The sequence below is a fragment of the Mastomys coucha genome, unplaced genomic scaffold (genome assembly GCF_008632895.1).
Source record: "Mastomys coucha isolate ucsf_1 unplaced genomic scaffold, UCSF_Mcou_1 pScaffold2, whole genome shotgun sequence".
Lineage (NCBI taxonomy): Eukaryota > Metazoa > Chordata > Mammalia > Rodentia > Muridae > Mastomys > Mastomys coucha.
Window position 1 is genome coordinate 17,751,846 of NW_022196902.1, and position 16,639 is coordinate 17,768,484.

Genomic DNA, 16,639 nt, shown 5'->3' on the forward strand with positions numbered 1-16,639 from the left:
AGGAGGTCAGAGAGTGACTGGCCACTTCTCCTCAAATTTGGTCCTTAGTTTAAAATGCCTTTAGATGTGGGAATATGGTTCAGTGATTAAGAGCACTGGCTGCTCTTCAAGAGGACCCAGGTACAGTTCCCAGCACCTACATGGTGGCTCACAACCATATGTAACTCTAGTTCCAGGGCATCTGATGCTTTCTTCTGACCTTCATGCATACTGGTTACACTCATGGTACAGAGACATATATCCAGGCAAAACACCCATATACATAAAATAAAAAGAAGTAAACCATTAAAATAAATAAATAAAATGTTCTAGGGTATAGACTGGAGAGATGGCTCAATGGGTAAAGGGCTTGCCCCACAAGCATGAGAATGTGAGTTCAGATGCCTAGCACCCATGTAGAAAGCTAGCCATAACAGTGCACACCAGCAACCCCAATGCTGGCTGTGCAGAGGCAGGTGGATCCCTGGAGAGCTCTTGCCAGCCAGGCAGCCAAATCGGTGAGCTCTGGGTTCAGTGTTAAAGCAAAGAATCATTAAAGAAAACACAGAACACAAAATTCTGGCCTACACACACACACACACACACACACACCATAAACACATGTGTGCACATCACATGAACATACACACAAAAAATATTTTAGGGCCTGATACCATAAATCCCATCAATGGATAAAGCTCATTAATTTAGACTCTATGTTTAAATGCACACAAGAATGTTTTCCAATTTTTCACACTGGATTGCTAAACCACTTCTTTTTCAAACAAGGTCCCACTGTGTTGTCCAGGCTTCTAACTCATGCCCTTCAGCCAAGGCTCACACCCAGAGTCTTAACATTGTTTATTCTGATAATCTTCAGTTATAAGTTCAAATAGCATCTAAAGTCATGTGATTTTTATAATAACTTTGTACTGCTTTAAGAGTTTAACTTGAGAACTAAGACTTGGCTCAATTAAAAATAGGTAAGTCATACTATTTACATCCATTTCAATTTCTCCTGCTTTCCACTAAGTCTGACTAGCTCTCTCTCCATTGCTCCAGTAAACATTTAATATTCCTACATAGACATATGCATACATACACATAGTTTATAACAGTTTTAAATAATATCCTGCTAGATGAAATATATTCTTCTGAAAGTTAGAATATACCATTTGAACAAAAAGTTAAGATACAATATAAAAACAAATATTAACTTATTGTATTGATGCCATTAGGTAACTAGTCAGATATGTGCACACTTAGAGGATATTAGGAGGTAGACCCTTGTCTCATAATCTACAATCTGTATAAACAAAGACTAGAACTCCATGACTCTAATTATGTTAGAGGAATGAGACCTGAGTCATATGTCTAGCCCTGGGAGGAGATATAGCATCCTGAATTTCCCTGAATGTCATGGATAACTATCTAAACCTGGCTTTATGAGTCCTAAGCCTTATAAGGTCACCATTTAGCACAGTATCTGATGAAGAGCCATTGAATCTACCTAACAGAGCCAATCACCCAGGCAAGGAAATGCCTCTCAGGAAGCTAGCTGGTGCAGACACCTTAGAAACCCCAGCTAGCGTGTAGATAGGTCGGCTGCCCTTTCTGCCACTGCCCACTCTCCTCTCCAGAGTGCTTCCCATGACTCTGCAACAAGCTGTATCTACTTGTGTGTCTTCCTTGGCTTTTTTCAAAGGGGTCAGGGAACTGAGGGGAGACCAGAGAGAGAGATCCCAATAAAGATGCTGTTGGTCTTCGAGAGAAGCCTGATTCTGAAGAATTCCTTTAAAACCAAATCTGGAGACTATGGATAGAATTCAGCGATGGAAATATACTTAGACTGGACAAGGCCCTGCATTCAACCCCTGACGCCAAAATGTAATCCAAGGAATATAAAGAAATAAAATACTACAAATTCTGACTACATGAACACTCCAAAAATGGAGGAAGCAACTAGACTCCAGTGCCTGTTGTTTCAGTGCAGTGCCTAATCCCTAACAGCAGGCATTGTGGTACTCACACAGAATGTCAGCAGCTGGGAAGCCAAGACAGGAGGACCAGACAGGGCTACAGAGCAAAACCTTTTCTCAAAACAATGACATAAATAAATAAAATCTTCTGCTTTAATGTGTAAAGAAATGAAAATCTCCCATGACTATTAATATATCTGAATTTCTTGTAAGCACACAGGAAAACTACAAAGAAAAGCAACAGTTAATGTAACAGGTTAAAAGTAAGTTTAACAAGTGGTGATGTTTTCCCTCCAATTTCTATTTTATGTATTGTTTTAATGAAATTTTCAGAATATAAACACTCTTAATGCATCTGGAATAAGGAAAGGAATTACAGGGGCAGTGGCCTGTGCTAAAATGACAAATGAGCATGCGCAGGCTCCTGCTCCCATGAAAGCTGGTGAGATCTCACATTCCTCGGCACACAATGCAGCTTTCATCGATACTGGAAAGTATTTTTGTGAGAATATTTGCAGCAAATGGATGGAATTCTTGCTGCAAGCCCCCATTGATTTATTTAAAAAGACAATGACTAACTGACTAATTAGAAACCTTCCAGTGATATTTCTTTACAAAGGAAAAGACTTAGGACTAGCGTTTTCTCTCCAGTCAGAACGAGCTGCCCCAGCTTTGCAAGCTGCCTTCCTTCAGCCAGCTAACGATTTTTCATCCTACTTGGCTTTTAAATGTTCTTGCTCAAATGATTGCTTGTTCGTACTTTGTCTGACCCTACCCCAAAACAGGACTTAAGATAATCATAAGCTGAAGAAAACAAGAGAAAGGAAAACTAAAACTAGGAAGACAGATGCAGTGTCCTACAGTTTAAATTAAATAAACTAAAATCTAAGCTTTCTCACAAGCAAGTCTCAGAAGACACAAATTAAACATCCAAATATTCAACAAGTAAAAAACATTTTGCTTAATAAAATGTTCTGATACTAAGATTAAAAAATAAGTTGGGCATGGGGTAGGGCTCAGCAGAGTATCTGTCTAGCACACACAAAGCCCTAGCTCTGTCCTGAGTGCCAGGCATTGGTATATGTGGAAGTTCAAGACCATCCTCAAGTACACAGTGTGTGGGAGGCCAGCTTTGACACTTTGTTTCAAAACAAGATTAAAAACAAAACAGAACAAGAAAACTCTAATCAGCTTTTTTTGGTTATTTAACATATTAAAATCTAATTAACAACATTTACTTTTAAATACATAGATAAAATTTGTCTAAGTCATGAAAGTAAAAGATTGTGAAAGCAACTCTGTCATATCAAAGTTGCCATGTCTACAGAGACATGGTTTTATTTAAGTAAGTCTGCAATTTTCTGATGGTCTAACCTAGTCTAAGAAAAGGAAAACTGAAGAAAGCATTTGGTAAATGCACCTAGCAAAGGCATTGTTAGAATCTTCTCTCCAGCCTGTCCTTCAGTAGGTATGGTGCTTCACATTCTTCCAGTTGTGTTACCATTATAAACGATGCCCCATTAGGAAACTGGGTACTTCAAGTTGATCTACTTTTTTTTTTAAAAGATTTATTTATTTATTTATTTATTATATGTAAGTACACTGTAGCTGTCTTCAGACACATCAGAAGAGGGTGTCAGATCTTATTACAAGTGGTTGTAAGCCACCATGTGGTTGCTGGGATTTGAACTCATGACCTTTGGAAGAGCAGATGGTGCTCTTACCCACTGAGCCATCTCACCAGCCCAGGTTGATCTACTTTTATTTTTTATATTTATTTACATTTGTACATGTGCATGCACACACATGATCAAATGCCACAGTGACTATATGGAGATCAGAGGACAACCTACAGGAACTGGTTCTCTCCCTCTACCATGTGGGCCAAGAGGATCCACTCAGATCACTGGGCTTGGTGGCAAGAGCCTGTACCCACAAGGCCATCTCATAGGCCTCAATTATCTACCATATGTTTATATTGATACTTTCTCTAGTAACCTTACTGAACTCTACAACAAGCTTTAATGGTCTTTCTTCGTCTTTGAACTTCTATCATTTGTTCTGTTTTGTGAGTAATGGAAGAATATTCTAATAATCTCTGTCAAGAATAACACCCCTAAACTCTCAAAATTCAACCTACTGTTCTCTGGCTATTTCTAACCCTTACAACTTTCTCATTTGTAGGTTTCTATTAATACTACCTTCAGTCCTCTCGTTCCAGTCTCCCAATATTAACCTCTCTCCATTATATTTCATTCTCTAATAGAAACTAGATAACATGCCATCAGACACCATTTAGCACTCTGTGTCAATATGCATGCGACTGCTCCCTTTAATTCCTCTGCGTGTAAAGGTCAAGCATGCATTAACTCAGCTACCTTCTCCATTCCGGGCTTAGAATAGTGCCAATAAATAAGAAAGTATGAGTTTCTGGAATATCATCCTAACACTCGTCCTAAACACTCGCAGCGATCTCCCGTCCCATCATACACAGCTCACAAAATTCCCCTCTCTGCTTCCCTTGTCCACTACTTAAAACTTTCACCATTAGCCTAAAATCATTCTGCATTTTTTTATTCACTTAGTAAATGAGTTTCCTCTTACTGATACTCCTAGGTTTGTAATGCAAACCCCAACAAAACAATACTACAGGCCAGGAGGCTTAGCCAGGAAAGGTGCTTGCCGTGCAAGCCTGGCGGCCTGAGTGTATTTGCTATGATTGGCCTCCAATGAATGTGAGGTCTCAGGCTCTCCTAAGCAGGCCCTCTCCTCAGGAAATAACAGCCAAAAGGGAAGAGGGAGCGGTACAAGTGAAACGTGACTAATCCATTGATTGGCTCTCTGTGATAAAGATGACAGTTCCCACAGGCCTCTGAGTGGGAACACGGTGATTGTCTCTCATGCTTTCAATGTTTATCAAGGGCTGATTATATGTTGAATCTCGTAACAAAGAGATCACCTGGACTTACAGTTCATACTTAAACCAGTCTAGTATTTCCCTAGAAAGCTCCAGAATCAAGAGTCTCCTCAAGAGAACCTCCCACGCTTTTAGCCACTGCTTTACCCAACAAACACCAAAGCAGCTCATGTGCAGTAAGGTTATACTCGCTCTTCAAATTAGAAGACACCAGATCTCCATGACAGCCACTGGGAAAAACAACACATGAGGTTTCCTGAGTGCGGCACTATCTTTCTTACCTGCTATCTCCAGGAGGGCCCTGATGTGATCTCCGTCTGCCAGCTTCACAAAGCCAACCTGCCCTTGGAAAGTATCAACCCCTTGGAAGGGCAGAGTCAAGTGTTTCCCTTCAAGGATCTCCTCAATGAATGGCTTCAATTCCAAAAGTGCATTGGCACCGCTAGTGAGAGGTGACATTTCAGCAACACAATAAAAAACAAAATAAAAAAAAATAAATAAATAGGAAATAAAGAAATCCAATTTTTTGAAGATAAATTGTATATTAAAATAATTATTTCAAAGTTCAAAATATCAAAATATCATTTAAGTATAACCTATGGTTAAAAAACAATATTAATCTTTAGACAACTATAGAAGTGATTTAAGTCTTTTCCTAGTTATAATTACTATTAAAGATGTAAAAGCAGACAGTATTTCATTACTCATCAAGAAACGTCTACGTCAGATATGGTAGTACATACCTGTAAACATGGAACCCTGGAGGCTGAGGCAAGAGGACAGCAAATTTGAGTTTGAGGCCTACCTGGACCACAGTAGTAGACTACAAAGTAAACAAACAAATAATAAATTGCTAACCAAGAAGACATTATTACCAGAATAACTCAAAGTGCTGTGTACATAGAGCACCTGCTTACTGTGCTCTGTACTGCTAGGTCCTACCTAGATTCAATCGCCAGTACCCTACAGGGTAGAGAAAGAATTACAACTACATTTTCGCTAACTTTTTACTAGAATATATCCCAAATCAACCTACCACACACACGAACTTTGCTAGGTTGTAAGGAATATTCTAAACTTCTGTTTGTTTCTGTTTCTAGGAGTGGGGTTTGAGGCAGGTTCTCATGTACCAAGGATGGTTCTGAACTTGTCACCCTGCTACCACCTCCCAGATGTTAGGGTGACAGGCACACACAGTCCCCAGTATCAAACCCAGGTTGTGCCTGACAGAGCAGACAAGCACTCTACCAACCAAACCATGCCCCCAGCCCAAGTCCTAGATTTTAAAATAACAAAACAAATGAACAAACAAAAAAACAAGACTCACTGTGTGCAGTGCATTCCACTAAAACTGAAACAGGCGTTCTATCTCAAAATACAATACTCTTTGTGATATGATTTTTTTTTAACTGAATTCAAATAAAGTATAAGTGTAACTATATTTGTCAACCTGAGCTAGATGCTTGTTAGAGCCGTTTAGCCCATGTTCACTTATGGCCACTTTGTGTTTCAAATCTTCATTGCTCTTTAGGCTTCGAGGCAGATACTTGAAGATAACAAACGGTCTTAAACGTATGGTCAATCACTTTCATCTAGAAAAGAATTCTGGTCCGTGTACCTTATCATGAGAAAAAAATTAAACTCTCACTAGAGGGCAGCAATTACTTAAAAAAGAAATGAACACAGGCAGTTTGGAAAAGATTTTCAAACTCTTTTCTAACAAACCCACCATTGAATCATCCTGTTCAGCAGACAAATAAGTGAAATACAGATTTTTGTAGTGCTTTCATATTTCTAAATTAATCTTCACACTCGAGCTCTGAAGGAGCTCATTTATGTACTTCAGCCACACTGTAGAAACAACGCGATATGCAGAACTGCTTTTACATGTCAGCATTTCTCCCTGCACCGCCAAGTCTACCTTTGAAGTCAGGTGTCCCCAATAGCCTTCACGGCCAGGGGACACAGACACACACACTCATAATGCAAAGCACATGATCACAAAGAACCTCACACACATACAGTAAACTGAAGGAATGAATACAAGACATCCAGTTCCATGGAACTATAAGTTACAAGCTGAGGCAGACCATGAGAGAGAGATTAAGACTTTCCAGAAATAATGAATCTGCAGAGTCCTGCTGAAGGAAACAGGTGGCCTAAGCAGTGCTGGCTTTCAGCTGTCCGCTGTCTAAAGCAAAGTATTTACCTAGTGAGATGCTAGTAATCCAGAGTAAGAAGGGATCAGATGGTGTCTTGGGAAGCATGACTGTCAGACCCTTCTAAATGTGGGATACCTTCTCAAGAGTGATTTGTAAAAGACTTCTTTATATTTAAGTTTATTCTTTAACTTAAATAAAAAAGAGCATATCCATAACAAAACAGAATTCTGAAACTGAGTTCAGGACAGTTTATATTCAAATTAAGATGGGACAACTATCTTATCAATCAATAGCTGCTTTAGCCTAAAATATTTCTACTTCCTTCTATACTGTGAAGACACAAAAGGACCTTATATGATAGCTAACAAAACCAATTCATGACTCTAAAAATGTTTGTTGGATATATTCAGCATCCAATCTATTGACTAAGCCCTAAAATAAGTTGCTAGACTTTTTTTTTTTTTTTTAAGATTTATTTAAGGTATATGAGCACACTGTCACTATTTTCAAACAGACCAAAAGAGGACATTGGATCCCTTTACAGATGGTTGTGAGCCACCATGCAGGTGCTGGGAATTGAACTCAGGACCTCTGGAAGAGCAGTCAGTGTTCTTAAGCACTGAGCCATCTCTCTAGCCCAAGATCCTAAACTTTGAAGAATAAAAATGAATATGGACTAAGAGCTGATAATCCAGATGGCTAGCATACTATACAACATGAGATAGAAAAAAAATGTTAGGCTAGAGGTACTTAAAAAAATCATTCACATAAAAAATTGTCTCTCCAGAAAACACCATCCATTTTCTAGTTAAACGCCCAGGGAGAAGACACATCTTGAATCATACCATGTCTTAGAAGCTGACAGCTCTGCTCCTCCAAATGTGGGCAGGCTTCATGAAATCAGCTGAAACCCTTAGAGAAAAGACTTGGGGCCAAAGGAATTCTATGCCCAGACAGCCTTTGGATTGAGCCCATAACACAAACTCTTCTGGCTCCCCAGCCTACCAGTCTTCCCAATAAATTTCAGACTTACCAAGACTCACAACTATGTGAGCCAGTTCTATAAATGAATCTCTACACATGCAGCTATATCTACCTGGATAGACAGAGAATGGGCATTTGTGTGCTCACACTCGACCTGCTCTGTTCTCAGAGAAACTTGACTATTGATAAGGTAGGACAATTGCTACTGACCTATCCATCACAGAGGGTGGGACTCTGCCCAATGACTCTTGCTCTGTGGCACTTCTTTGGTTTGTCTTCCTTGAAAAGCATCAAAACATTTGTTTCTTCTTATGATTGATATATTGATGAGCTGAAATAAAGTAAGTAATATCTCTGCTTCTCTCTGCCCTTGAAGCTCATAAAGATCAGAAGACTGCTGGCTGCCACACAAGGGTTTACTGAGTCAAGACCTCAACTACAGTCATCATAAGGTGACCAATCGTGAATTACTGACGTATTTTCTTTTCCTCTCTCATTCTATCTTTCCTCACCCTCTTCCCAACTCAAGTCTTTTCTTCATCCCTCAGGAACCATATGAGTTCAGGCAGAAACGGGAATAATCTTTTGTTCACCATGGCTTTGGTTTTCCAAAGAGTTCAAGCTTGAACTTAATACATCAAATGCCATAGGGGACAGCAAGAAATTCTCCACTCCAGTAATCAGTGACTTATAGACAACTTTTATGGAATGTGGAGCAGAGGCATGGAATGGAATACCATGGCCCAGAGAAATGACTGAGGCAAACTGAACCAGAAATTGTCCACCCCACCCCACGAAAGTAGCAGCTCTGATGACAGACAGCTACTAGTAAGTGCTGCTGGGCCACATGCTAAGGGCTCTTGCTTGTACTGACACTGTTTACTGGAACAGCAGGCATCAGCCAGACTGCTAATCAAGGGTGGCTCTACCACAGCTCCTGAATCTTCACCTAAAGTCTCTGCTTAGACTCTAGCATCAGACACCAGAGTGTTCTAGATAATTAACAAAGGCACTAAATCTGTGTAACCAAGTAGTACCACTGATAACAATGGAGTGAGAAAAAAAATCTTGATTAAGAGTATTGAACCAGAGTATAGTGGAATGTGTCTTAACATCCGCAGTTAATCAACTGAGGCCAGAAGGTCAGAAGTCCATGACCAATACTTGATACATCAAGTTTGAGGCTGGTCTATGTTATATAAAATAAAAAAAAAAAAAAATCCCTTGTCTGCATTGACTAGCAGTCCCAGTAGTTGGGATGACGACTATTTCATTATGTCCCATGCGTCCTTGGCTCCACATGCTTGCTCACAGTAGAGAAATAATGTGGAAAGTAATATGCAGGAAAGATGGTACTCACGTGTTTACTTCATCTTCGTTTAATAACTGCATCACTAGCAAGGTAACATGAAAGGAGCCATTGCCGACCATGGCTTTGGTCAGTCGCTCATCCTGTTGGAGTATCGAACTTTGCAAGACTCTAATTCCAGCTGTAATCTAATCACACATACAAAAAGAAAAAAAGACTTAAGAAAAAATTTTAATGAAAATTTTAAATCAGTAAGAAAAATAAACATCAAACTACCAAAATTAAAGTGATGTTAAGATTCCACAACTAAATAAACATGCAATTGTTTAGTTGTTCCCACACTTGCTAGAGAGTTAACCTGGATGCTTGGTAAGATACATAAACGCAGAAAAGCAGAAATGCGTGTCTGTCTTGCAAGCATTGAGCACAACGCTCTTTCTTTGCACTCTGAGTCACTGACTGAGTGGGAAAACTCCCTGTGGCCACACATTCTTTTAGAAATGTGTCCTTGTAATATGGATATGACTCACTAATTATGAACATTCCTGAGAGAAAAGCTTTATTCTTCCACAGAAAGGTCAAATCACCAGACAACATTCCATCTCTGTTAGAAGTAATATTTATTTGTCCCACAGTGAATGTGTTGGATCTATTCCTTGCTGTCTTTAAGGTTCTCTAGGATAGGAGGAATTCCAATAAGAATGATTGCTGCCATGTTTTCCTAACTTGTGAGGGGTGGGGCATAACCATGGAGACAGAGCCGAAGGCGTCCAAAGTCTGACCATATGTATTCAGGGGAAAGCCCACAGGCTGTTCTCTGACTTCCCTCTCAATGCCGGCTCTTCTGGAACGGGAAGAGGGCCGGTGCATTTCCCTCCTCCATTTCCTGTTAGAGCCATAGATTCTAGCCACTACGAATAGTGCAGCAGAGAGTAGTCTGAAATAAAACAGCAAGCCCTGAGAAAGGCCACAAAGAATTCATAAAAGCCGCTGGGACAACAGAATTACTGAGAGACAAGGAAAGGCTGTGCTGGCAATAGAAGCGGCATCCAGTGAAACAAAGCAGAAAAGGCAGGGCTAAGGAGGGAGAGGACCATGAGCTTAGCAGGCTGTTCTGATTCTGGAGTGTCTATGTTATCCTCAACAATGGCTGCATTATCCATCCATGGGATGCACTGAGCAAGCCAGAAGACACAGTCCTGGGTCCTAGACTTTCTCCTTCAACCAGCCTCCAAGTCCGATGCTTCATTGGACCCACGGGCTCTCCTCTTTGTCACTGTGGAACCCGCTCTAAGTAAGAAGCTTGTGGAGTCACTTTGGAGAAAGTCTCCCATCCCTGGCACCCTGGCCACCTTCCCTGTGGCCGGCCTTCAGCTGTAGTTCTTCCAAAGCCGCATGTTTCCTCTTAGCAATGATCCACTCCCGGACCTTGTTACAAAGTTCAACTTTACTTCTATGTCAGAATAAAGCCCACCTCACTCAGTAAGGCCGTTCCCTACCTTCTATATCCCACACGTATCTCCATGGACCCCGGGGGGCTGAAGAGGAGGCTCAGCAGTTGAGGGCTCTGGTTGTTCTCCCAGAGGACCCAGGTTCAGTTCCCAGCACCCACATGGCAGCTCACAACTGTCTGCAACTGCCGTTCCAGGGAATCTGATACCCTCACACAGACACACATGCAAGCAAAACACCAGTGCATAGAAAGAATTTTTTAAAAATTGTCCAAGGAGATTTTAGCCTCAATTTTGCCCAAATGGAAAAGAAATAAGCAAAAATTGACTGAGTCATTTCTACTCATTGCTGGTTTTGTTAGGCAGAAATATAAATTGACCTTGCCAAGCATACATGACTAGGGTGTTTCAACAAGGTAAACCATAAAAGGCAACTTTGTAAGTACAATTTCTTTATTTTACTCCCACCTTTTGCCTATAAATACCTGCCCACAACACAAGGAAACTGGAAGGCTAACCCTCCTTTAAGTCTACTGTCCCCAGTTCACAAACTGCTCCGTACTCAAACTTAGATTTTCCTCTAAGGCAGCTGTTCTCAACCCTACGTCTGCAACCCCTTTTGGGGTGGAATGATCCTTTCACAGGGGTCGCCTAAGTCCATCTGCAAATCAGATATTTTCATTATGGTTCATAACAGTAGCAAAACTGAAGTTATGAAGTAACCAAAAAAAAAAATAACTCTCCAGTTGGGGGCCACCAGAACATGAGAAACTGTATTGAAGGGATGCAGCATTAGGAAAGCTGAGAGCCACTGGTCTAAGAGTTTAGTGGCAAAACTGGCACCCAAAGGAGACCCCAGTGACCTCCAGGAGCACCGAGGAGCCAAAGGAAAGGAATGTATCGGGTCCACTGTAGGTCCAGCAGGTGGCATATGCCAGAGCAGACTACTGACCAGATCTTTAAAAACTGTTCCTAGGGACCTGACAAACCGCTGAAAGGCCTGTCCAAACTATTTCATTGTCTGCCCTCAGAAGATTGAATGGTCTACCACTCAGGCATAGAAGCAGGAAAAAAAGTAGATAAGTCACCCTCTGATTACAGTGCCAGATTAGCAATCTCACTTGTTAAACATTTTCATTAAAACACAGCTTGAGTATTTTTTTTTAATTCTATTGACTTTGTTATTACAAAGAACTTGTAAATAAGAACATCATACACCAAAGTTAACCAGACCCAAAGCAATATTTCTTAGTGGAACTAAAATGACTTCTGTGAATATTTGTCAGAAGGCTCAGTGACCTGCAGGGAAACATAAGATTGAACCACAGCCAAACAGTTTTTAAAAAGCAATAAGAACACGTGAGGACTAGCACAATCAGTGGGTACAGCTACCTGCCGCCAGCCCTGATACCTGAGCTCAATCCCATGAGCCGCTTGGTGGAAGAGGAGAATTGACTCCTACAAGTTATCCTCTGATCCCCAGTTGTGTACACACACAAACACATACACACACACACATACATACACACATATACATATATACACTCACACACACATACACTCAGTCACTCACACACACACAAACACATACACTCTCATACATATTCACATACACACTCATACACATAATACACTCACACACACACAACTTAAATAAAATGCAATAAGAAAAATAATCCAGATGACTAAAAAAAAAAAAAAAAAAAAAAAAAAAAAAAAAAGCTACAGGGATGAAGACCGAGAAGTTGGCCTCTAAGTCTTATCTCAATCAGTATTAACCCAAGAAGCCCTGTACCTAACAGATTTCTGACACCATAATAGAGTGACACTGAGGAAAAAGACTGTCCAGTATGCTACCAGTTTCAAAGAAACCATATTTTTGCTATAGACAGTTCTCCTTCAGGTGGCCCCTCGAGGTCTTGACTATTGAAATAAAGGTCCACACTGATGCCGCTCCACTCGACTACTACATTATTTCCACTAACATGCTTCAATAGCCATGGGCAAGCTCAGATCAGAATTAACGGGAAAGCACACACGCTGTTGAAGGAAAGCAAAGCGCATCTTCCTGGCTTTACACTCTAACAAACCAACAAACCACTTAAAGAAACTATTTCATTTGGGGAGGGTGATATTCAAATCAAGTCCGGAGAGTCTGTCTGACCAGTGCCCGGTCTTCTGCATCATCGGTCTCAGAAAGGTTTATCTTCCTGCTAGGTGACAGTGCGATCAAAAGAGCTTTCTATCCTGAGGGCACACGTGTCGTTGTCTTTGGAGCAGAAATAATTCCAGGGTTCCTTGACCCTCTGGAGTGTGAAGGCTACTCTGCCCCTCACAAACAGGAAGTGATAAAATAGAAACTCAGACCTCTCTGAAGCATGTCCCTTCCCATCCCACACTGTACCCCTTTCCGCAACCCTAGCCCTGACACTTGAGGGTTTCCTCCTTAACCAGCACAGGTAAAAGTCAAAGTATAAACATTCAAGTAAACTGGCCATTGCCTCAATTGTCTCAGACTCCCAAAAGCTGTAGACATGGGCATCACTAACGGATGGATGCCTGTAGCACTCCAATCCTGCCAGGTAGAAACCTGGCAGAAGAAGCAGAGGGTTTGTCTAAGAGTTTTATGCAATACATGAAATTGTAATTCCAAGACAGTGAGTGATTCTGAACCCAACACTGCTATCTGATGTGCCAGCAGGTTCTGAACATTTCACAGTGGTAGACCTGATGGAAACCGGTATTTTTTTTTGCCTGTAATGATCAGCAGTACACATGGACTGAATCCTGCGTGAGTCCACTAAAGGCCTGTCTTACATTGTCAGCCCTGCAATTCATGAGAAAATCTGCTGACTTAATATGTTGAGAATCTGATACGATGTTCCTGCCAAAACAGGATCAGGAACAACCCAGTCCTCCTCCAGCACGTACTTGACCAGCACCAAAAAACAAAAACAAAAACAAACAAAAAAAAAAACCACCATAGAAACTGTTCAGATCTATCAAGAGTAGGTCCACTACCCAGGTCACAAGCTGACTGCAGGAGGACTCTCCTCCTCACCTGAAAGCGGAAAGCCAATCCAAGGGTTCCCAAGACAGCAACTAAGATATTATAGAGACTGGGGGATGCTACAGATCTTAGTTCAAATTTCTCCCTAAAAGTACATACTTTATATGAACTTACAGAAATTGGGAGATATCCAGGGAGATATCCAGGAACATGCTTTATGTCAAAAAGAGTTGGCCCCACCCGCGCACATCTTCAGCATTTAGTGCAGTGTCTTACATGTGAGATGGTTTTAGGCCACTTGTGCCTTTGAATTATCCACAAATTGTAAAACTAAAAATGAAAAACTGTAAAATGCTTTGAAGACTTATTATTTCCATGAAGCTACACAGTGCTTGTACTATAGGCTCAACCTATGAAACTTTAAAAGCTAATCTAATCAAGTAATGCATTTCTAACTATGCTTTAATGCTTCCAATTAATTTATAGATTCCCTGATATCATCTTAAGATTTTTTAAATGCTTTTTACTCCTAATTACAATCCTTAAAAGACAAGAAAAACATTCCAGAATCTTAACTGTATACGATTAACAGAAACCAATTTTTATAGTCACTGTTAAAAATTCTACAAAACCATTAAAACCTTATCCATCACCATAACCCCCCCTGTACAACTGTACAAAGTGTATTTTCAAACCTAATACTAACAGTTAAACTTAAATATGGCATTAAAATAAACTTCTACAAATAAAACTTTACAAAAATCTTAAATATTCTGCTCATTGAGTTAATAGAAAAGCAGATGCTCAACTATTAAACATTATCATTAAGCCATAGTCCCGTGCCTAAAATAATGCAATTGAAAAATTCATCTTTATATCTTTGAAACATTCGAATTGACTCAATGCATGTATACATTTTTAATAGTATAAATTAGCATGCATCTCCATGAAAGACATAAGTTATATTCTAGTACACAGTAAAAGAATGTCTTTGATCTTACCTTGTAACATTGTATCATTGCTAAGTCTGTTGTCCCTTTAAGAGTTACAAGAATTCTATTAGTATGCTATCCAGGAGTTTGGGTGTAACTCACTGGTAATGTACTTGTCTAGCACACAAGATGACCGAGGCTTGATTTCTAAGACGAGGAAGAAAAGTACATGTGACATACCTGCTACCGAACTTTTCTTCGTAGCTAAATACTCTTGGAGGCTGGAGAGATGACTCAGAGGTTAGGGGACTGGCTGCTTCTCCAGGAGACCTGAATTGGAATCCCAGAAGCCACATGGCAGCTCACAGCCACCAGCAGCCCCAGTCCCAGGGGACCTGAGGCCCTCTTCTGGCCTCTAAGGACACTGGAAATTCATATGGTACACATATACATACAAGCAAAATACCCATACACACATACATACACACACACATACACAACACACACATACACACACATACACATATACACATACATACATAACGCACATACATATACACACACATACACATACATACACACATACACAACACACATATACACACACAACACACAATACACACACACACACACACACATACACAACACACATACACACACAATACACACACACACACAAATATACACACACACAGAAAAGAGAACACTAAATACTCTCATTTTTCTTGACTGACAACAACCATGAAAATTATTTGAAAAACTAATAAAACAGTAATACTGGAATAAAAGTAAAAAAAAAAAAAATCAGCCACAAACCAAAGTGTTCTTTACCAAGTGTTTAATATAAGAAGACTTCAAATACTTTCCTATTTTAGTACTGAATTCACTAGCGTTCCATACCTGCATTAATTAAAAGTAGCAACTTTCACATTATAAAATAAAGAGTCACAGCAGCAAACACTTCTAAAAGTCCTGAAGGAAATTTGTCCATTAGCATACAAAAGGAACTTCTTTAAAACTTAGTTCCCTCCTCCTTTAGCAGCTTCTGACAGGTCCTTTCCACTCTTTCAGGGCTGATGTGTTTACAAGGGTTTGGATCCTGAAAGACCCCCAGGTCCCTAGGTTAGCAGCTTCACGCCCAGGGCGGAGCTTTGGAGCAGTAACTCTTTGAGTGCCTAGAGAGCTGTCACTGGATCTCTGGGGTGGGGGTGGGGGATAGCCTTGAAGGGATTTCTTCATCCCAGTTCAATCCTCTCTTTTGCCAGGAGGAAAGTAGTTTCGCTCCACCCCAGGCTCCATGCATGAAGAGGATTTTGGGCCTCACAGAAGGCCCAAAGTAAAGCCAATCAAGGACAGCAAGAGTCAATCTCAGATACTTTGTTAGGGAGACAACCAACAAGCACATTACCTCTTATATGAAAGCTCATAAAATCACCCAGGGGCAACAGCCAGATAAATAATTATACAGTTGTAGCCATTAAAACAAGCCATCAACTTTTTTCTTCTTTTAAATTAATGTGTAATTACACGTTAACTGCAAAACACATACTCCTATGCAATGGGTTGGGACATTAACTTGCTGTTAATTCAGATTTATTTTCTAATCTAATTTCCAATCTAATTTCTTTTTTTTTTTTGAGTAACAAATATATATTTAACAACATGATGACTGTTCTCTTCAATATCATCTGCCATTATTATGCCTCCAGGAATATTAAAAATCATAAGATCTTAGTATACCACAAATACAGAAGTGCAGTTCTTATTTCAGGAAGAAATGGTTACATGCTGAAGGATTGTAGAACCAATCTAATTTCTTAAAAGTATAAAATGAAAATTTTCTATAATAAAGAATTCCAAACTACTAAAAACACCTTTAAAATCGAAGAGCCTTATAATTCTGAATGCTTTCTTTC

At 40.0% G+C, this 16,639-nt stretch overlaps 1 protein-coding gene across 7 annotated transcripts in view; it reads right to left on the reverse strand.

Annotated features, from left to right (window-relative positions):
• Akap7 (A-kinase anchoring protein 7) overlaps positions 1 to 16,639 on the reverse strand; it is a 140,984-nt gene that overhangs the window by 102,009 nt on the left and 22,336 nt on the right. For all 7 annotated transcript variants that reach the window (XM_031380616.1, XM_031380612.1, XM_031380614.1 and 4 more), the window contains 2 exons: positions 9,382 to 9,518; positions 5,157 to 5,317 (listed from right to left, as the gene is read on the reverse strand). In XM_031380616.1, coding sequence (XP_031236476.1) covers positions 5,157 to 5,317; positions 9,382 to 9,518 — 298 coding nt within the window. The remainder of the gene's footprint in view (positions 1 to 5,156; positions 5,318 to 9,381; positions 9,519 to 16,639) is intronic.